The sequence below is a fragment of the Crocodylus porosus genome, unplaced genomic scaffold, assembly GCF_001723895.1.
Source record: "Crocodylus porosus isolate Cpor-Errol unplaced genomic scaffold, CroPor_comp1, whole genome shotgun sequence".
In the NCBI taxonomy this organism is placed as follows: domain Eukaryota; kingdom Metazoa; phylum Chordata; order Crocodylia; family Crocodylidae; genus Crocodylus; species Crocodylus porosus.
The window spans coordinates 93,146,621-93,168,215 of record NW_017728886.1 but is presented as its reverse complement, the minus strand read 5'-3'; the positions used below and the strand labels follow the sequence as shown (position 1 = coordinate 93,168,215).

At 41.8% G+C, this 21,595-nt stretch overlaps 2 protein-coding genes across 3 annotated transcripts in view; one reads left to right on the top strand and one right to left on the bottom strand.

Annotated features, from left to right (window-relative positions):
• TPK1 (thiamin pyrophosphokinase 1) overlaps nucleotides 1–16,055 on the top strand; it is a 539,620-nt gene extending 523,565 nt beyond the window's left edge. Inside the window, exon 9 of the mRNA XM_019539335.1 lies at nucleotides 15,751–16,055. Within this exon, the coding sequence (XP_019394880.1) occupies nucleotides 15,751–15,887 (137 nt within the window). The 3' untranslated portion in view covers nucleotides 15,888–16,055. The remainder of the gene's footprint in view (nucleotides 1–15,750) is intronic.
• Nucleotides 16,056–17,051: 996 nt separating this feature from the next.
• SEC61G (Sec61 translocon gamma subunit) overlaps nucleotides 17,052–21,595 on the bottom strand; it is a 5,601-nt gene continuing 1,057 nt past the window's right edge. Inside the window, exons 2-3 of one of the 2 annotated variants that reach the window (XM_019539345.1) lie at nucleotides 19,879–19,981; nucleotides 17,052–17,951 (exon numbers count right to left, since the gene is read on the bottom strand). In XM_019539345.1, the coding sequence (XP_019394890.1) occupies nucleotides 17,858–17,951; nucleotides 19,879–19,981 (197 nt within the window). In that variant the 3' untranslated portion in view covers nucleotides 17,052–17,857. The remainder of the gene's footprint in view (nucleotides 17,952–19,878; nucleotides 19,982–21,595) is intronic. The other variant, XM_019539353.1, reaches the window with a different exon arrangement.

Below are 21,595 nucleotides of genomic sequence, written 5' to 3'. Positions count from 1 at the left end.
ATAAGGAAGAATTTCTTCATTGTCCAAGCCCCCAAGGTCTGGAACAGCCTGCCATCGGAGGTGGTTCAAGCACCTACATCGAACACCTTCAAGGGCAAATTGGATGCTTATCTTGCTGGAGTCCTCTGACCCCAGCTGACTTCCTGCCTTCGGGCTGGACTCAATGATCTTCCCAGGTCCCTTCCAGTCCTAAAGTCTATGAATCTATGAACACCTGCTCCCTCCACTGGCTTTTTTTTTTTAAGCTAAAATTTAGTACTGCACAGCCCTGCCACCCTTATTTATCTCAGTATTCAGAGAGCCCTGTAACGTGTCCTTCTGGAAATGTTAGCACTGACTTCACTGGAAGTTATGGATTACTGAATTGCAGGAGCAGGCACTTGGTGTTCCTTGGCATGACTGCTCAAAGCTTGGCAAATTCCTTGCTGTATTTTGTGGAAGCTCATAGATACTGTGCTGAGTTCCTACAGAGCAGTCGTGCAGAAATTGCAGCTTTGTGACTGCAGATGATCTATGCAGGTTCACTGTATTTTGCAGCTCTGAGTTTTGTAAAAAAAACAGCGCATCAGTGATGGCTCTATAATTGAAATAGCATAGGCACTAGACACATACCATGTGTTAATAACACTATTATTTGTTCAGTAGAAGGGCAAAGCAATAAAATTAAAAAGCTTGGATGTTCATGTGCAAATTTAGGGGGACTTTTTGCAACAGAAATAATTGGCTCTGCCTTGTCCTCAGGGTGATATTATCCATGTTTAATTGTTTTTCTGCAGAAAATGGAGCAAGCTAAAATTCAGTAACACATAGCAATGGAAGGGATAAAATAGGTAAATTTTGGAGGCTTTTCAAAAGCGTGCTCCCCAAATGCAAGGACAATGAAAAGCTGCTGCTAAGAAAGATAAAAATAAATGGGATCGCATCTCTATTAGAAGCATAATAGGCCTTATTAGTTAGTCACCTGTGCTCAAAATAGCTCAGCTGTCAGGGAGAGCAAGATGATGAGCGTGCATGTTGTGAGCTGTCAGTAGCGGATAAGTACATTTTTTAAAAAATAGGAATAATTACACCCTTCCACCAAAACAGTTTAGATAAAAGCACAGTGGGCTTTATCGATGATCCATTTTTGTGCATAAGGATGAATGGTATGGTTTGGTCTTTAAATTTGCCCATAACATTTTCCATGTTTCCCTAAAATTCATGTAGAAACTGGCCCAGTTGTCTCTTAAAGCCTGCACAGTTGAAATGCTCATGGTAACATTTAAGTTGCTCAAAGTTTGCTATTTATCATAAAAACACTTATAGCCAAATAGCACTCATGCATGGAAGAACACTTTAATGTAGGGAGCACTACACAGTCCTTGATGCAGCTCAATATGCTCTTTGAGTGCACTGTGTACTGGCCAGCACTGCAAGCAGCATTGCACAGTCCAGAAGGATAATGAGTTGGAGATGTGGCTATTACACACTTGGCAGAGCTTAGAGGGCCAGTGCTTAAAGTGAAAAGTGTACACTACACTCTGAACATAAGCTTCAACTCCCAAGTGCGTTCTCCCTCACACCCAGAGCAGCATTGGAATGCCAGTTGCCATACTGGCCCAGACCAGTGAGCTGCCTAGTCTGGCATCCTGTCACCCAACAGCAGCCGGACGTCAGAGCAAGAAACCCTGAAGTAGGCAATTAGGGAAAATCAACCCTTAGAAAAATCTTCATCCTAGCCAACATTGGCTGGAGGCTGGTTTATAATCTGCAGCTTGAGGATTTATGCCCGTGCCAGAACTGAGAGTAAGTTTGCTTCAAACCATTGCTGTTGAAATGTTCTAGCTTTCTTCCTCCTAGCCATGGTTCGAGCTGCTGTCATTTAGGTGTTATGCCTCCTGCTTCTCCAAAACACCATGGGATCTGAAGCATAGCTGATTCCTTTCAGTGCAGGCATGAATCATATTTGCACAATAACCCAGAGTGACAGATGAACTCCTTATGTGTCAGAGTAGGATATTGGTTATGATTGTTACGATTGGTTACGAGTTGGAGATGATTGTAAGCAATGTGTGCAGTCTGCCATCAGATGTGAGGCAGAACAAGCTAACCGCAGGGTGGCCCATTTTTGGCAAATTCTGCTTTTTCCATAAGTCAAGAGGCCCAAACTATAGCAGATGAGAGGTGATCCAGTGCATGGTGGTGCAGACTTCGGAGAGGCCTTGAATAGGGACTCCCCTTTTCTGGTGAGGGGCAGCACTGCCTATGCAGTCAGTGTCCAAAACTATTGCACAGTCAGTAAGAGCATTTGAGAAGCTTTCCTGCACTTGGCAGATGAGCAGGATTGCATCTCTCTCAAGTTCTGTGGAGAGTTGCTGTGAAATGCACACATCTTGCCCACAGGCCTAATTTGACCTGTCATAAGGAGTTTTGTTTTGTTTTTTTGCTGCAGCAACATTCATCAGACACAGGAACAAATGGTACATTGCAAATTCTTTAGAGACTTCTGTTATTGGAGACATTTTGAAATCTTGTCTTTATGGCTCACATGCTGAACTTGCGTTCCTAAATATGCATCTGAGGGTGACATGCGTTGTCAGGAAATTTGTACAACACCCTTCTTCTCTTTAGAAACCAGGATTATCCACCTCCACAACACTTATTTGAGGAATGCCAAATTTCGTGGCAAATGATGTTGTCTGGCATTATACATGAGTTCCCCACATTAGGTGACTGACAAGGAACTGTCAGGCTGAAGCTGTGTGGCATTTCCAGGCTGCTTCCCAGATAGAAGCATAGAAAGAAGGACCAGAAGGGACCTGTAAGATCATCAGAGTTTGGTCCCCTTCCATGGGCAGGAGGTAATTGGACTCAAACGAGCTCAGCGAGATATTTGTCCAGCCTCCTCTTAAAGACCGCCAGAGATGGCAACTGCACCCCTGCTGCTGGAAGTGTATTCCAGATTCTAGTTACCCAGACAGAAAAGAAGTTTTTTCTTATGTCCAGATGAAACTTTTCCTCACCTGGCTTGTGTCCATTGGTCCTCATCTTCCTGCGGTGGGGGGGGTTCTCAAAACTTGTTCTCCTAGATCCTGGTGTTTTCCCTTGACATATTTGTAGGTTGTTATCAAGTCACCTCTCAGCCTTCTTTTGCTCAGGCTGAACAAGGAACAAACCCAGATCCCAAAGTCTCTTCTCGCAGGGCTTGTCCCCCAAGCCTTTGATCATGTGAGTGGCCCTTTGCACCCTTTTGAGCATGTCCACATCCTTCTTGAAGTGTGGTGCCCAGAATTGGACACACTGCTCCAGCTATGGCCTCACTAATGCGGAGCAGAGCGGGAGGAGCACCTTTCTGGCTCTATTGGTGACACATCTGCTGATGCACACGAGTTCTGTTTGCCCTGTTGGTGACTTCGTCACACTGGCAGCTCATATTCATCCTCTAGTCACTTGTCACCCGCAGGCCCCTTTCGGATGCAGTGCCAGCTGGTGGACCACCACCCATTGTATAGATACAGTGAGAGTTCTTCCTACCCAGATGAAAGACCTGGCATTTGTCCCTTTTGAACCTCACATGGTTTTGTTGAGCTCATAGGACCAGCCCATCAAGGTCTTCCTGAATCCTTGACCTGTCCTCCAATGTACCTGTTTGTCCCCACAGCTTGATATCATCTGAAAACGTAATCATTACACTTTTCACTCCCTCATCCAGGTCATTAATAAAGATGTTCAGATACAAGCAATAGCAACAATGTTCATCTCTTGAGCAGCCCTTCATGTTTGCAAGTCATTTTACAAATATTATTTAGGCTCCTGGCAAATGTCAGAAATGAAGCCAAGAGCCTTGTTCCTTACTGGCTAAACTAAATTTTGCAAATAATTTTGCAGCCATATTTATAGAACAAGTGGTCTTGCAGTACAGCTCCACCAGCTGAGAACAGGTGAGCTTTATTGTAGATGGGGCAAGAGATTTCTTATCATCAAGTTACCTATGCATTACTAATCAGATTGAGATGATACTGCAATTACATTACCATGGCTGTTCTAGTCTAGTAGTGATGCTAGATCCGTGGCTGGAGAGACTCAGGACATTCAAAAGTGTTTTTGGCAAAACTCTGCTACATTTAGTAATTTTTGCTACCATTGATGGAACTGTGGGTGTCCTGGTGTAAAAGATCCTCCATGTATTGCTGGCATTTTTATCAAAATGTCATTGAAACCTGTTGTAAACAGCTCACACATCACCTGTAGTGGAAGTGTCAGCTATACTAATACCACCAGTGGCAGCAATTTTGGAAATTCTTTGGTGAAAGAAAAAAAACATAATATAGATCACTTTTGCTGATTGTTTTGAAAGTTTCTTTTGGACTGTTAAAGGCTTACCTATAACATGAATGGTCATTCAGGGTATATTGTGTAGATCTTCATAGGAGAACACTTCCTCCCTTCCTTACATGTGTTAAGTAATGAAACAGTTAATGTGGACATTGAAAGTTATTTGAAGTATCTGGATTATCTTCTGTTGAGATGTACAGAGTAATTCAGGCTTCACAGCTGTTGTTGCAGGCTCTCTGAAACGTAGGCAAACATTGCTGTGCCAGTAGCATAGTTCGATCACCTACCTCTTCAAGGCTTTGTTTGCAACTGTAACAGTAGAGATTTACATTTTTTTTTTTAAATGGAAGCTAAAACTCAGGGTAGAAGGGGGCAAGCTGCCCTTTCTCCCTCTGAGAAATCTTTCATCCCATACTTTGAGCAATGGAAGTGTAGATAAAGCCCATGTCAACGCTGTCCAACTAGTAGGGTGGCCATGTGCCAGGGGTGAAGTTGCAGCCCTTGTCCTCTTACCTGGCCACTGCTCCCCCAATCATTCCAGCTGAGACAGCAGCAGATTTCCCAGGCTCCCCCTCCTTCTTCCAGCTGTTGCTTCCTGTCTTTGGCCCAGGGGATGGGGTGCAGCAGGACAGTGCAGGGAGCTGCAGGTGAGTCTGGGCTACGTATAGTTAGGGGAGCTGGAAGTCAGGGAAGGGGAAGATCACACCTAACCAGGACAGCAGTGGAGGATGTCCACCACAAGGTCGCCTGTTGCAACAGTGAGGGGGTAAGGCAGGGGGGAATCATGGGAACACGCCCACGTGGTGCAGCAGTAGGGAGGTGTCCACACAGGGGAGCTGTCTACGCAGCACATGGCCCGGGAGAGCATAGTTTGCCTGATATGGCCCATGAATAGGGTTACTATATTTCTAGTTTCAAAAGAGGACACCTGTCAGAGGGACACCTCACTCCCCAACCCACAGCCCCATGGCCCAGCCAGTGCCTGTTACTCCCAACCTGCAGCCCCCCCATCCCTCCCGCTGCCCCTCACTCCCAACTTTCAGACCCCTGGCCCTGCCGGTGCTCGTCACTCCCAACCTGCAATCCTTCACCTCCACCCAGGCTATGCTGGTGGCCCTCAATTCCAACCCACAACCACCCATCCCTGCTGCTGAGCCTCACTCCTGATGCACAAGCCCCCCACTCCCCCAATGCCCTCACTCCCAAGCCACAGTCCCCCCAGCCCTGTCAGTCCCTCTCACTCCCAACCCACAGCCCCTCGCTTGTCCCAGCCCTGCCAGAGGGGGCCCCCAGCTGCCCCCATCCTGACCAGGCCAGAACATGGTGACTCCAATTCATGCAGGTGATGGCAGAGCAAGTCCAGCCCCAGTGTGGATGGGAGGGAAGAGGAAGGGAGACCTGTGGCACCCCCTGCCCTGGGCTGGGGTTCTAGCGCTGCAGCAGGTGCCCTGGTTATGCCCACTCCCACCTCCCACTTACCCCTGGGCAGTGTCTCCTGGCCACCCCACCCCTGCAAGCACAGACGCTGGCCCCATGCCGCCAGCCCAGCCACAGAGCTCTCCACCACCCCCAAAGGACCCTCTTCCCCCTTCCCCCACTGGAGGGTCAGGGCTTCCCTCCCCCCCCTTCCTGCCCTAGCCACAGTCCTGGTACCCAAACAGCTTCCCCCAGTGCCACCAGGCACCCACCCCACCTCACCCATCCCCTACAAACACCCCTGCCACACACATGTACACACACACTCTGGACAGTCCCCAAGCTCTGGCCCGCCAACCCCTGCCTCCCCATAGACTTACCTCTACCCAGCTGCCAAGGCTGTTCCCACCACCCTGCCTGGCTGCATGCCAGCCACGTGTGTGTGCGCATGCACTCACAGATGGTGCCCCCTGCCTCCAATCGCCCTCCCCCTGCTCCCATCAGCAGAGCAGAGTCAAATCCTGAACTTCTGTTCAGATTTCAGAATACTGCCGAGATGGAGATTGAAAGATTCAAAAACAGGACTTGTCCAGGAAAGCCCAGATGTATAGTAACCCTAATGTCAATAAGCTCATGGATGCTGAATCATATGAGTTTGAACAGCAATTGTGACCATATCTGAACAAGTTCACAAAATCATGTTCCAAAAAGTGGTAGTAGCATATTCCAGAAATGGCATGGTGTAGTCCTCCTTACATTGTCAAAGCTCCCATTAGCCCAGAGTGGACATAGAACATACCACTATGTTTTAAGCTGAGAGAGAACAGTGATTCCTTTGGACAGAAATAGCGAGTCCTCTTCTCTTAGCCTGAGGAATGGATCAGTGCTGGTAATTCCAGCCAATGCTTTATTTAGCATTTTTTTGGGACTCCCAGCTTTGCAGTTCTCAGTGCACTGAGAGCAAAAGCTTGATGCTTACCCTTATTTACATCACTGCACATTGAAATTAACTCCAGTGAGGTCAGTTAAGTGAAGCTAGTGTAAAACCAGCATGGGGTAGAGAAGAATCAGGCTTATATTTAAAAAAAAAAACAATGTAAAGTGAATGCTGCTATTATGCAGGCATGTGGAGACCTACAAAGCACAACCTCATTTTTTACTAACATAGCCCCATTTAAATGCAGATTTTTGCTCCTTACTCATGACTTCAGGGAAATCCTCTTCAGATGAATTGTAATAGGATACCAAATTGTAATTGAATGTTTCACTTTAACTTGTATTTCAACTTATTGATCTTAATTTGCTATCATTTTTAATGCAACATTTGCCAGGGGGGAAAGAGAGAGGATTCCATTCATTTTAATAAGACTTTTAATTAATTATTAATTATTTCTGATATTCCAAATATCCCTGCCACCAGAGGCCCACACTGCTTATACACTCACACCTATTTCTGTTTTCAGTAATGGAAACTGGCGAAGTGTAACTTCACATAGCTCAGGAAGTAATTGGGATACAGAAAATGAAAAGAGGAGAGAGGAAAGGAGGCACAGACATCACAATAAGAACTGTTCTTGTTGTGAGGCCGCTTTGTTCCCTAACACTTTCAGGCCAGCGTTCATAATATTTATACCTGTCATTGAAACCCTTTGCCCTGGATCCTTATGAGGTCCCATTGAAAGGATTGGGTCTCTAGAATGCTCCCTATTGTTGCATCCCATTACAGGATCAGGGCCTAGGTATTGGGGATGAATTTGGCTTTTTGTTCTTTCCATCCAAAGTTTAATTTCTCTACTTACACTATAGTGATTGACCACTGCTGTAGTTCCTGCTAGTGTGGGGAGAGGTACATGTATCATCATTACACTAATATCCTGTAGTGAAATAGTATAGTGGGGCCCTAGACTGCATTTATTTTCTCTCGCATCTGCAGATAGTAGTGCATCAAGAATAGTGTTCAAGTTAGTTTCAAGGTTTACTTGTGCCATATGTGGTGGTAGTGGAAGGTGCAGAGAGCCAGGATGAGGTGCAAACATCCTTCAAGTAATCCTGCTTACATAGTGGTCTGAGGGAACAAGCAAGATGTTAGTGGTACAGAAACCTCAGCAGCGCCTCTCTACAAGGCTGAACTTTATCTCTAAGCAATACAACACATAGCACCAGGAAATCATGAAAGTAACCCAAAATGTTTGTGATTGTATTAATACAGTATACATACCTGCAGTTATTAAAATTGATAGTCCTTAAGACTTTACGCTTTTTATATCAAGATCCATCCATTAGTCTCTGTTTTTATAACCCCTAACACACTGAGGCAGCAGCCTAAATTGAGGGTTATGATTTAATAAAAATAATCCCTCTGTTTTTTAATTGCTGTAAAGTTGCTAATGAGTTTCCAGGCTGTATTCCTGTCAAGCCATAGGAAGCAGGTGGTCTGGTAGCAGGATTTAGGTCTTATTTAGAGCACTGCCAATCAAAAACATTGATAAATCATGAGTCAGGCCTCAAACCCATGTGCGAGTAGATTAAATATGAGTGTGTTAAAAAGATCTTTATCAGCTCTATTTTTTTATTTGTCTTCTGTTACCCTAGCCTTTAAGTGGGATTTTATTTACTTTGTGCACATTTTCTTGCAACTGTAAGGGAAGGGCTAGACTTTTTTTTTTTAAATGAAATTAAAGTACCGCACCTCTCATATGAATTTACAAGACATGAAGGTTTAAGAAAAACACTGGCTATCATGAGATCTTCAGTAAGGTCATGACTTTCCAGTGCTGAGTTTAGGGCAGATCACATAAGGTCTTCATTGCTTAAAGTGTGGTCATCAAAGGCAAAATACACCAAAACAAAACAAAAAATTCACATAATTTTTTATATCACAAAAAAAATTAGCAGTGATTGTCTTGTGATCAGTTATATTTATTGTGCACCGTTGAGGGCTTCCTCTACCATCATCCCTGCTGATACTTCTCTCTATATAATATTCCAGACCTCTGAGGTTCAAACACGTGTCATGTAAAATAACAGTTTTAAAACAACTTCCTTTCTTCAGCATTCAGAGTGATTGCATTCAGTTTTGAACCAGTGACAGGTTGTGATTCATCAGGGCAGTAAATGGAAACTTTAGAGGGTACAGGACAACAAGGGGTCTGCATCTTTTAGTGAAAGATAGTAAAGAAAGCCTCACTTTTCTAAGGGTAGATGCCGCATTTGCTTTTAGCTGTGCTAGTTTCTAAGATGTCAGACTTTAAAAGCACATTAGTAATGGAATAGCTCTTTTTAGGTAATTTTTAGTTTAAAAATGCATAACTTATAATTGCTTTCCTCAGAAGTCTGGACAGCTAGACTCTTGGTACTAAGACAGCCTGGCTTTGTACATGGAGGGATAGGAAAAATAATGTAGCCCATGGGGATAGAACTGGTCAGGAAAAAAAATAGATGGAGCACTTATCCACTGGAAAATGCAGCTCCATTGCAACTGAAACACTTTGCAAAATGTGTCGTAGAAAGAAGGAGCAGAAAGCTCCAGTGATGGCCAAGTACAGACATTCAATTTTACCAGTTCTCCTGGTAGACACCAAAAGAATACAGATGTTCAGTCTTTTTCTTCTGGAACCAAAGTACCACCCCTCCAAGCAAAAAGTAACCTAGCAACAATTGGGGTTAAATCACTCCTGAGAGAGTTTCTCCTGGGAGACTGAACATCTATACACTTTCCCATAGCTTAACCCCTCCTGGAGGCAAGAAGTGGAGCCAAGGGAAAGGCTTCTGGCCTTCCCAATACTAGAGTCCCCCCAGTCTTGAAAAGGCATAGGGGCAGCTGCTCTCCCAGTCCCATAAACTGTGGGGGAGGGGGTAGCAGTCACTGCTCCCTGCCTTTTCCCTAAACTGAAGTCTTCAGTTTGGGGAAGAGCCATTTAAAAGCCTGCAGCCAGTAACAAGGCTCTGAGAAAGTCTCCTTACTCAGCTCAGTGGCAGGGTGGCAAGGGGGAGTCAGGAGCCAAGCTCCATTCCTGGCCATTCCAGCTTTTAAATCACTGTCCCTACCACTCAGCTGAGTGCTGCGGGGACAAGGGGGAACTGGAGGGTCTAACAGCCAGGAGCATGGAGGCTGTCCCCAGCCTGGCTCCCAGCCCCTCCAGCTTCCCCTTGGCCCCATGTCGCCCAGCCAACCAGGAGCAAAGTGGAGTGAGGCAGGCTGTCATGCCATGGTGGCAAGGCTTAGAAGCTGTGCCACCACAGTGACATGCCCTTGCTCACCTTGTACTGCTTCTGGCCAGCATGGGGTGAGGGTGAGGCTGGCTGCCATGGCCCTGCAGCAGGGATGCTGGAGTCTTGCTACAGTGGCTAAATACTTCCTGCACTCCTCAGGGCCACCCCAGAAGAGTGCAAGGAGTAGCGGCCATTCTCCTGTGGGAGGAAAAGAGGGGGTTCCCACTACAGAGAATACCACTTCCTGCCAATCAGCTAATTTCAGCAGCTGTCAAATGTCACTTGACAGCCTGCCTCCTTCCTAGGCAGAAGGCATACTGCCAAGTATTGAGCTTCTTGAAGGGTGGATGTGGCCCACGAAGAAGACTTCTAGTGCCCCCTTACCAGTGAAGCTCTCCAGCCATAGTGGTAGAGGAACGTTTGTACAGTCCAGCTCCTGGAATATTTTTCTACCAGAAGCAATTTCTTCCAGTAGAAATGAACGTCTATATACAGCTGATGTTGATGCATGTTGTTTTGACATTTGGGGGAATTACATTTTTGTATTTTTCCATTTAAGGACATTTTTATTTTGTATTTTGTATATTAGAAGGTAAAAATTAAAAGGTTGCAACTGGAAAAAAAATTGGTTTTGTCAAAATGACAAATTTTGATCTGAAACTTTTTTTACTTCTGTTTTCTGAGAATTTTGAAATATCAAACTAGAATGAGTTTACAAATTCAAAATCCTTAATGAAACAATTACTTCTGTCCACCCAACTATAAAATAGGAATAACAGGACACTAAATGAGGGAAAATGGATCACAGGGGAATGGATCACACGTTAACTACTAAGGATTTTCTGCTTCTACGTTCTAATTTTTTGAGGACATAGTAACCTAGCATCATGGTAGTGCTGCCCCAGTCATTATAAGGAAATAGGCTTGTTTTACAGAAGTAACAGTTAAAAATAAGTTATGTCAGTTCTATTACCTTTGCCAGCTCAACCCTATCTCTCCACATATATTACTGTTCATTTGCTGATTTAAAAATGTGCTTTCTTAATTACACTAGTTGAAATGTTGGCTGTAGGTGAAAGCAAATAATTTGAACTTGTCTGTTTGAACTGTGTGAATCAATAAAGTGTTGTTTTATAGCTTTCATTTTCACTTTAGTTCAAAAAGTAACCCTTGCAAAAGAAAATCTTCAGCAGAGAAAGACAGAAGTCTCCCCCTAGTGGACTAGAGGGATTTGTGGCTGATTTTTTTAAACAACCATTTTTTGTTTAGAGCATATTAACATTTACGTTTGAAGATGTACAGTTTCAGATTTTGTTTTGTTAAGATGACGTGTTCTTCCTAATTCCTGCCTCCAACCTAGACTTTATATCATCCCCAAAGATTAAACAATAGGAATCATTTTGACAGGCTCAAGCAAGCTGCAGTAAATAGTAATAAACCCCTAGATGTATGTAGAAGCAGCTCAGGACTAAACCAACAAACAGTTGTGGGGGGAGGGTTTCGCCTTAAGCTGTAATGTACAATCTGTGTGCTATACACAAAGATGACTAATTTAAACTTGTATAAGGCAGTGTAAATGTTTTATGACATTTCAGATCATAAACAGCGTCTACAGCCAACAATATTTTATAAATGTTTAACTTGATCATAAAAACTTAGAGCAATACAGTGATTTGAGAGAATGTTTTGGCATAAATGTTCAAAAAATGCAGAGCTTGTTTTAAGAAGAATTGCAAAGCTTGCAAAAAAGCATGCAAAGTCCTTAAAAGCCCTTTTCAAGAGAGTACATTCTCTGTAGGCCTGTGTAACTAGTAATTATATCCAACTCTTGCATTTATAGATCTCAGATGCTTAACACAGGTGATCAGGATAATTATACCCATTGTACAGATGGGGACATAGAGACACTTAAAAGTTAAGTGATTTGCGCACAGTCACTGGGAAGGCTAGTGGCAGAAATAGGAATAAACCCCAGGTCTTCTGAGTCTGTTCTGAGCTTTCCCCCTTAGGGGCATGTAATGGTCAGTATGCACCAGCTCCTTCCCCAGGGCCAGGGCCAAACACTATTCTTCCTAGCTTGTATTTAAGAGCATTCATAGTATCCATGTTATATCTGAAACAGCCCTCAGAACTAGAACATGCATTTTGGGATATGGACTCGATCTAGAACGGTAGGTTTTTTTTCCCAATTAAATTCCTACATTGCTGTCTGGCAGTTGGGATGAAGGACAAAGCATTAGGAAGGCCCTCAAGTTCTTTGTTCAGACATTTGAAGAGATGCAAAGGATTTTTAAGTGTCTGTGTGCCTTCAAGACTATCCATCCTGATGGAGAATAAAGCCTTTTAGTCACTCACCAGTAATTTAAGTGGGGTAGAAATTGTTGGGGAAGGATTTAGTTTAAAAATGCATTATAAATCTGGGCTGAGTTCTTATCTATTCCTCCTCTTGCACATAGGCAGGAATATTGCTGTTGCCTTAGGCATGTATCGACTTCTGTAGGATACATGACTTCAAGGGGTGGGGTGGGAGGGGATTGTCTTACAGACTTGCAGACAGTCAGGAATCAATGAATATACATGAATCTCCCAGTCCACATTCATCTCTGCAGTTGGAAGTTTAGTTTCGTTTGGGCCTTGGGCAACAAATAAAGCAGCCCACTGCTTAGTTGATATATGTAACTTTCCACACAGAATGCTCACAGAATGCCAAAGTTATTTTTTTTCATTTGCATTGGGCCATTTAATTGCAAATCCAGAGGCCTCCTGCTTCAGATCCGGCAGAACTGATGCATTTTTGCTGCATGAGTTGCCAGGATTTAGAGATCAAATCCAGGGTCTCACTACTCCCTGCACATAACAGGGTTTACTTGTATCCTCCTGTGCTGATATACTTTCTCAGTGGTTTGTGGACCTTGTGCTTATTTAATTAATCAGCGAGTGGTGCAGTGACAGATAAAATAAGTGCATCCTATTAAAAGTTCCTTTACTTTGGTTTGCTAACGGATTGTCCAAATAACAGACTGCACAAGCTAACATAAATTAAGGATAATTTTGGCATTCATGCTCTGAGTCATTATGGAAGCAGCTAACGATATATGGCTTAATGCTCTAAAACTCCTCCAGAGTTGAGGCATTAAAATTCTCAGGTGGTGTGCTTTTCTCACTGCAAGTAACTCTAAGATACTGCTTTTCTCAATGAAAGTTTTTTTCTAGAAAGAAGAACCTGGACCTTCACATGGAGAAAGCCCATCTTGTTCTAATTTTTGAGATGCAGTTATATTAGAAACTCAAAATGTTACTTTCCTAATATTATTTGCAAATAAAGAAAGAGTTGGTTAATCACAGAGATATTTTTTTGATGTCCAGTGTGAGTTGCAGAAGTCTGTTTCACCAGTAGCTGGAGATGACCTGATAAACTGTTAAGTCCACACTTATTTTTTAAATGATGGTAAAATGCCACATTGTAATTACTTAAATAAGAATTTGACCAGTCGGCCTACCTGTAACTGCACATTCTGTTTCATTGGGCTACTATGGTGTATCCTCTTATCCCAGACCCTTTGTAAAGCAGTCACCAAAGAGATGTTCATATAGGTGAATTCCTGAATAAGTAAAACTGTAGAAAGGTCAAGGCCATCCCTCTTAACATAGCAGCTTGATTGGTTTATCAAAATTGATTCCCTTGTGGTATTGGACAGGCTATTTTATGCATTTGTGTTACTTGAGCACCAGTTCATTGCTTACTGTTGCTGCATACCAGGACACACAGAATAGCATCAAATCAAAATGGAAGTAAATGGTTCACTGTTGAGATAATGGAGGACATAATTTTCCTTCCTAAATTGTTCCTATGCATTGATAAAACAGCTGTTTTCTTCCACCCAAGGTTTTGCTTCAAGACTAGCTGAAATGGTGCCTATACCTAATTTATCCCTTGCTACAGGCCAGAAGATTTTTATTCATGGTAATTATTTCCTCCAATTCAAATGGCTTTGAGGAAAAAGCTGTTTTGTATATATAATATAGAAATATATAAATATGGGTTTTGAGCAAGCTAAAGCTAAACTCTATCCTTCCCTTTGCTCTCTAAGTCAAAAAAGTTGTCATCCATTCTTATCTCACTTTTAAAATTTTATTTCAGAATAAAATTTCGTATGTGTCAGTTACTGGTATCTGCTTTAAAACTGTTTTCCTTTAGTAAAGGTGAGTCATTCTGTATAAGTAGGAGTCCCTTTAAATCGGTTGTACATTTTATTTCAGGAATTATTATTTACAAGTTGTGGAAGGAGGTGGGGCTAGATCTGTATCAGGGACATCCTCTTCATTTGAGCAACTTTCTTTGTACCCCTCAACAGCCAGAAATGTCAAGTGGCTCTTTATGATGCTGGCTACTCATCTTGCTAACACCTTCCTCATGTCCAAGCCTCCAGCTGAGGTTGTGGTGTACTGACCCATCGCTGATGCCCAGTATTTCACCTGTTGCACTATTCATTCACCAGCTAAAACGCTGCATCTGCTTTTTCTGACATAGTGGCCCCTCTGGGGCATCCTTAATGTTAATGTAATGCCTGAGCAACTCAATTTAATTGTGGTACAGAAAGGAGCATCCCCACCTACTGTTGGCCCTAGAACCTGAGGTGTTTGCTCTAAGGTCAAGCCTTTATGGGGTGAGTAACTTGATCTACACTCTGATTTTGAAATTATTCAATTCTTCAGTCATTCACTCTGGCACAGTCTTCTACAAATTCTGCACAGGTGAAAAATGGCTCTTAAAAGCATTGAAATATCAATAGCATATCATTAAATAGGTCAGACTGGACACTTGCTGAATATCTTTTGCAAATTCAGACCTAAGCCATGGTAAATTAATTGCTAACAGTGCTCATTTGTGAACTCAACCTCAGGTAGTTTTCTAATGTAAGCACAGAGGTGGTTGTTTAGACATTAGCCTGAAGTCAAACAGAAGGCGCACAGTGATACCTTGCAAAATGATTCAGAGCAGCCTTTACTTCATCAGATGCAGCTATACAGACTATAGTGGTAGTGCCCAACCTTTTTGCCCAATGGGCCAGATGGGTGGTGCCGAGTCCTTCTAGTGTGTGGCTGTGCAGGGCTTGGAAATTTGGAAGCCGTGGAGAGGTGGCAGTACGGATTGCCACTGCTCTCCTGCTGCCAAATTTTCTGACCGTGGGAAGCTTCATGAGCTGGATGCCATAGCCCCTGGACTATAGCATTTATAGGAAACAACACAGAATCACAGGACTGCAGAAAAGTTCTGACTTAAACAGGCTTTTGTCTCATGAACAAAGTTTTTCAGCCCCTCTGCTCCAGACTTACACTCTGCAGGGACACAAACACACACATGGTAATTACAGTATACAGGGTGGCTTTGCAGATGGACCCCCACATTTCCTTTCCGTTTCTGCATTGGACAGTTTCTGGTGAATACAAGGGAAATATACATACTTCCTCATGAGGAATGCTGGGAGTCCCCATAGAAATTTTCTAGCTCGAATAAGTTTCCAGTTTTTACAGGTTCGATTTTAACCTTCACTCTACTTCAACTCAACATCTAAATTGGCTGAATTTTTCCAGTCTGCCTTACTGAATCTTTTTCAGCTGAATCATTCCTGTTTGGTTGCACAGATTGTATAAAAGCTGCACTGTATTTTACTTTACAGAAATCAACACTCATTAGATGAAACAGTAGTTTTCTTGCTGTTGCAGGGGGCATGGGGTGGGAAGTTGTTTTTGAAGAAAGCTGTTGTAAAGGTTTTTTGGATCTTCTTTTCTCCCCCATTTTTACAGCTAACCAGCTGCTAAAGTTTGGAACACTCGTCAGCACTTCGAATGCATATGACAGCTCTGGAATCGTGACCATCGAAACTGACAAGCCTTTGCTGTGGACAATGGCCATCAAAAGTGAGCCAAATGCTTATAATTAAGCAAATGCCACCTTTTCATTTGATCGAAGACTAAATTTGTTGGAAAACTGCACTCATCTGTAGGCACAGAAGGATTATTCTTGAAGAGATAGATTCTACTTAAAAGCAAGATTTGGGGGTTAGAGGGGGAAAGACTGAAAGATCTTCAAGACATCAAATCAAAGGTAGTAACAGTTCCACATATGTATTTATAATACATAAGCACCTACTAAACCAGCATGGTCAGTATGCAGTAATAGGCATTAAAGATTGCTCAACTTTTTATTTTTGTAATTTTCCTATATTGTTTGATTACTAATACTAACGTAAGTTGTCTGGAAACAGCAGTTAAACAGTAATTTAATAGTTAAAATATTCTACTGAGATATTTTATTTGTGGCTTTGATTCACATTTTAATAGTGCCATAGAAATATTTACTGTTGTACTTTTATAGGAGTGAAACTGTACAGTGGGGCAGTGACCAACTGATTTTGTGCCTTATTGTTTAGGAACTTACACTGTTCGCAGATATTAAAAAAAAAACAAAACAAAAAACCTGACCCTCCCCCCCAAAAAAGGTGTTTCATTTTAAACTTGGTGTGCTCCCACACCAAGCCCAGCATGTGCCCAGAAGAGACATTAGTCAGACCCAGGTTGCCCAATATCTGTATAGCTCAGGTGCCTTGGTGAGGCTTTTTTTGGTGCTTTTATCTAGTAGCTAGTTGACTCCGCTTTAGATGAAACACCCAAAAAGGCCTGCTGAAGCACCCAATCTATACAGACACTGTGGAGCTGGGTCAGAGTAATGCACTAGGTTCCTCCAGTTAAAGCATTTTGTTTTTAAACGTTTGCAAGCAGCCTTAGAAGCTAAATGCAGATTTTCAAGAACAGCAATAATTCTAATACCTGCTACAGCTGAAATTAGTTTAGAAATGTGCATTCATTTCAGTATTTCTTTAGGTGCTAATGCTGGTATTAAAATGAATTACTACTTCCTAGTATTGAGTACTATTAAGAATTTAATAGAAGGTTAATATTCCATAACAGTGCTAGTAATAAAAAAAGATTGGTCTAATTCTCAGAAATACATTAATGTAGATTGTCATTATTCCTCTGAAGAGAAATTCATTCAATGTTTTTAAAACCAAATAATTTTTTTAACTAAGTAGTTTTTAGCTATTTTTAAGTGGGTTTGGAGACACTGACTGACCAACTATTTCATTTGCTTATGTGAATTAGTGCAGAAATGTGTAAGAGTCATTTAAAAGGTGAACAGTATATTTTAAACCTGCATTTGAAAACTGCAAAGCAAATTTAGGTGGTGGAAAGTTGCTCCCTCTTACAGATTCACTATAAGCCCACAGCTTTCGAAACCAAATCTGAAGTGCCTTCACATAAATTATAATCTGTAAAATACATATTTATTTTTGTTTAAAGGGACAAGTAGAATTTCAGATAAATAATCCATTTATCATCACACATTAATCTAAATTAAAGATTAAAGTCTTTCACTTTGATTTGTGCTAGGAGTAGCACATAATATAGGCAAATTCCTACTTGTGGAATTTTTTTATTTCAAGTTGCAAGAGTCGTAGTATAGGAAAGAAAATGAAAGCTACCTAATTCGTTTAAGTGAACCTGAGTAGAGCAGGTTAAAAACTCAAAAATTGTAGAAGAACACCATCACGTTCTTGGTGGGCCAAAAACAGTGTTATGTAAAGCTATGTTCAATGCTAAAAGGGAAAAGCCAAGAAAGCCCATTCACACTTATTCACTCAACTTGGGGCATAACCATAATGTACTGTAGTAAAAAGAGATGAAAGTAGTGCTTCTGAAACAAGAACAAATAAGATATCAAGCCTTTTTTAAAATCCAAAATAGGGATTTATTGTATTAAATAGCAGATACAGATACGTGGAACATGTGTAAGCAAAAAAAAAAAAAAAAAAGCCCCCAACTCTTCCCTCCCACTGTCCATCAGGCTCTAGATTCAGTTGACTGGTCTTCCCAGTGAGTGTTCAGCCACCGCTGTAAAACAGGAGGGAGCAAAATCATTTTCAAGCAGATGAATATCTCCATACAGCCTATCCCATTTTAAATAGAATGATGGTACTATATTTACTTGCATACCACACAACCCTTTTCCCCAAAATATAGCACCCCAAAAGCAGGGAAGTTGATTCTTCCCACAGTATAAAAGCATTCTACTTTAATTCCTGCTCCACAGTGCAGCAGCAGTGACATTACTATTCAAGTAGCTGAGGGAGTCAATTCACTTAATGGCTCGTTGTTCTTCACTGTACAGCTGTTAATGACAGCCTTTCCTTTTTAATAGTCTTGACATTCTGCTAATCAAGCTAACTTCTCTTAGGGCAGTTTTGCTATATGCTAGCCCCTCTTGGTGTCTCTTCTCTTATTTCACATCCCAGGACACTTAACTCTGTTCAAAATTACAGATCTACATATGGAGACCAGTCCTTAACAGCAGCTAGGGATTCAGTTTTTATTTAAGCAAGAAAGGGAAGGCCAGTCAGCTAGACATTAGGCTCTCTCCCTATTCTGTGCAGCCACAACTTCGGAAGAAGTCTTTTTTGTTCTTCATTCTGCCTTCCCAAAAAGAAGTTGCGTACGTCTTAGGGGGCGTGCTGCATCCAAGAAAAAACAGTGTATTGTGACCATGTTAAAGTAGGATGATTACCTGCTCCAATTTATTTACTCTTTATTCAAAAACATTTTTCTAGACCTGAAGGGCAGTTAGATGGCATTAATGTATACAGCTGATGTTAAGGGTTCTGACTAAATAGGAAAGATATCTTGAAACAGATCTTGTAAGACAGGACTCCTGCTATAAAAGGTGACTGACCCATTTGTGGGCATGGATTGAAAGCATAACTACAAGCTGTGGGTTAAAAGAATGTAATCAAGTGTTCCAAAGCAAAATGTTTATACTGTACAATAGTCAACTACCTTCAACATTAAAAATATTTAAATTCTATTTTGAGCATTTAGAATCTTTATTGTGTTCTGCATTACGTTCTTTCAAAGCAAAGCAATACAAATAATGCAGTAGTGCAAAACTGCATAAATGACTGGTTATTTCACTAATGATATATGTGCTAAGGGCATTCATACACGTGCTCCAGGAGTTGCGGGAGAGAGGGCGCTTTAATTAGACCAGCTTCAAGCGTCGTTCTAATTAAAGTGCCCAGAGCATCTCATGTATCAGCATCCCCACACTGAAAAATGGTGGCAGGGGTGCTTAAACTAAAGCTCATTCAACAAGCTTTAATTAAAATGCCCCCACCACCATTTTTCAGCACAGGGATGCTGATACACAAGACACTGGAATCTGCTGGAATATAGTGATTACCATGTTCCAGCAGACTTGATAATCAATGTCAAGTTTTGTTTTGGTTTTTTTTGTAAATAGAGGCTGCTTCAGCATGCTGTAATTACAGTGTGTTGGAGCAGCCTTACTGCATGTGTATAGGTTCCCTAACAGTACATACTGCACTATCCCAAGTATTCAATTCACTTTGGTAAATTTTTAACTACAAATTGAAGCGAACATCAAGATTAAGCAAATTCCAGAGAGAAGCTATCTGCTGTACTGCACAAATACACATTGAAGAGTAGGATTTCAGTTTTTCTTCAACACCATAGCTTTTAATTATATCACTTTGTCACTACAAGTAATGTGTTGCAGAAATTACTGTGATTAAGATTAAAACTGTAAAATATTTTGTCCAACAAACAGAATCTGAAAGCAGCAACTGATTTACTGATCAAATTCTCAAATGGTTTGAAAAGAGACAAACACCATGTAAGACTTCAGTGAATAAATCAATACAACACCTGACTACATTCCTATAAATACTAAGCTAAATAAACACCTAAGCAGTTCTGTTTGTTTCCTTGAAATTAGATGTAGTTTCCAGTTCTCTTAGTGCAGTTTATACTTTCATTCAGAAATCCTGCTGCTATCACAATTATTTTATCAAATTTACTTACACAATTATGTTGTTGATGGGGATATGGATCAGTTTCACAAAGAATCCAATAAATCCCATTATTGCAAAGCCTATTGCTGTTGCCATGGCAATTTTCTGGAATTCTGCAATTAAAAGAAAAATCCATAGGTTAGTATAAAAAGCTTAACATGTGCCACCCAAGATGTAGCAGATGGCTCACTACAATGGATGTGGAAGTTTTTTCAAGGGCACATCTGTCCCACTGCCTTGTAGAGCCATGAGGCCTCCGTGGGCAAAAGAACTGCTATCAGTGCTGCCTCTTCTCTGTGGGACAGCCAGTGTCCAGCCTAGGCACTCTCTAGGCCAGAAGAACTGAGGGAAAATGATTTAGCTGGCCTGTAGACCCTACAAAGCCTACAGAGTACTCTTTTGCATTGCATTCCACAGGGATGAGGACACAGTGATTTGGTTTCCATTAGGGTTCTTCTGAACTTAATTTTGTGTTTGTTGTAGGGAGGGGGAGATCATATGTTGTTTGGGGAAAGCCACAGAACCAGTGTGGAAGAGGGGGTGATGGCCCAGGTAGGGAAAAGTGGGAAAATGATTTCCATACCTAGATATGAATGAGGTGGGGAGGGACAGATGAGTTTGTTCTTCCAGGTGATGGGCAAGGTAGTAATGGATGGGACATGGTGGACTTTTAAGGTTCTTGGGTGCTGTTTGGGGAATCTGTTGCTTCTTATCTCCTGGGTTATCTGTCTTACTGTAAGCTGCCCTAAGCCTTTCTGGGTAGGGCAGAAAGGCTGGGTATGTACCTTATTTTTATGTGACATATATATATGAGGCTGTCACTACGTATATAGCCCAGTAGAGAGGCTTCCTGGCTTATATAGCCCAAAGTCCTCCTGGCTACCTATGGCTCCCCCCCTCCCTTTAAGCCTGGCCCCTATAACATCAGGGATGACAGCACTGTTCTAATAACCAACAGCTCTGAGTTCAAATATCACAAGGGCTCTTTTTTGCTAAATTGTCTTCCTCTCACTCTGCCCATCTTCCCAGCCTGGCTAAACAATGAACTCTTCAGTGATCCAAAATTCAAAAACAAATCCTACTAAAAATGGAAGCTTGGTCATGTTACTAGGGAAGAATATGAGATTGCATAAGCATGTAAGAATATCAGGAAGACCCAGACATGATCTGAGATACAAGCAGCAACGTAAAAGGTAACAAAAAGGAATTTTACAAGTATGTCAGAAGTAAGAAAGAATAAGAAAACCGTAAGTAAGGTCAGCTACCTGATAACAAGTGTAGTCAGGAAGGGATAAGCAGCCCACAATACTGGAAGGACACATTTCAGACAGTTTTCAGTCACAACACCCGTCTACCACTACTATGAATGTGGCAGCACCATCTCCCACAACATTATCTTCAGTAAGTTAATGACTGAATAGTACAGTCAGGTGGATACACAGCTGACTGGATCATCATATTGTTTAATATCTTTATTACTGATTTGCAAGAGGGGACTGAGCGCAAATTTGTACACACAAAGTTGGCTGGAGTTGCAGACATTCTGGAGGTAAGGTTTAGGATTCAGAATGACCCAGATAAACTGAAGAAATAGTTCCACCCCTCCCAAAAAAAAAAAAAAAAAAAGAAAAATGAAATTCAGTAAGGACAAGTGCCAAGATCTGCCCCTTCAGACAAAATAACTGCATGAGCAAAATGAGCAAATAGGACTGGCAAATGACTTCCTG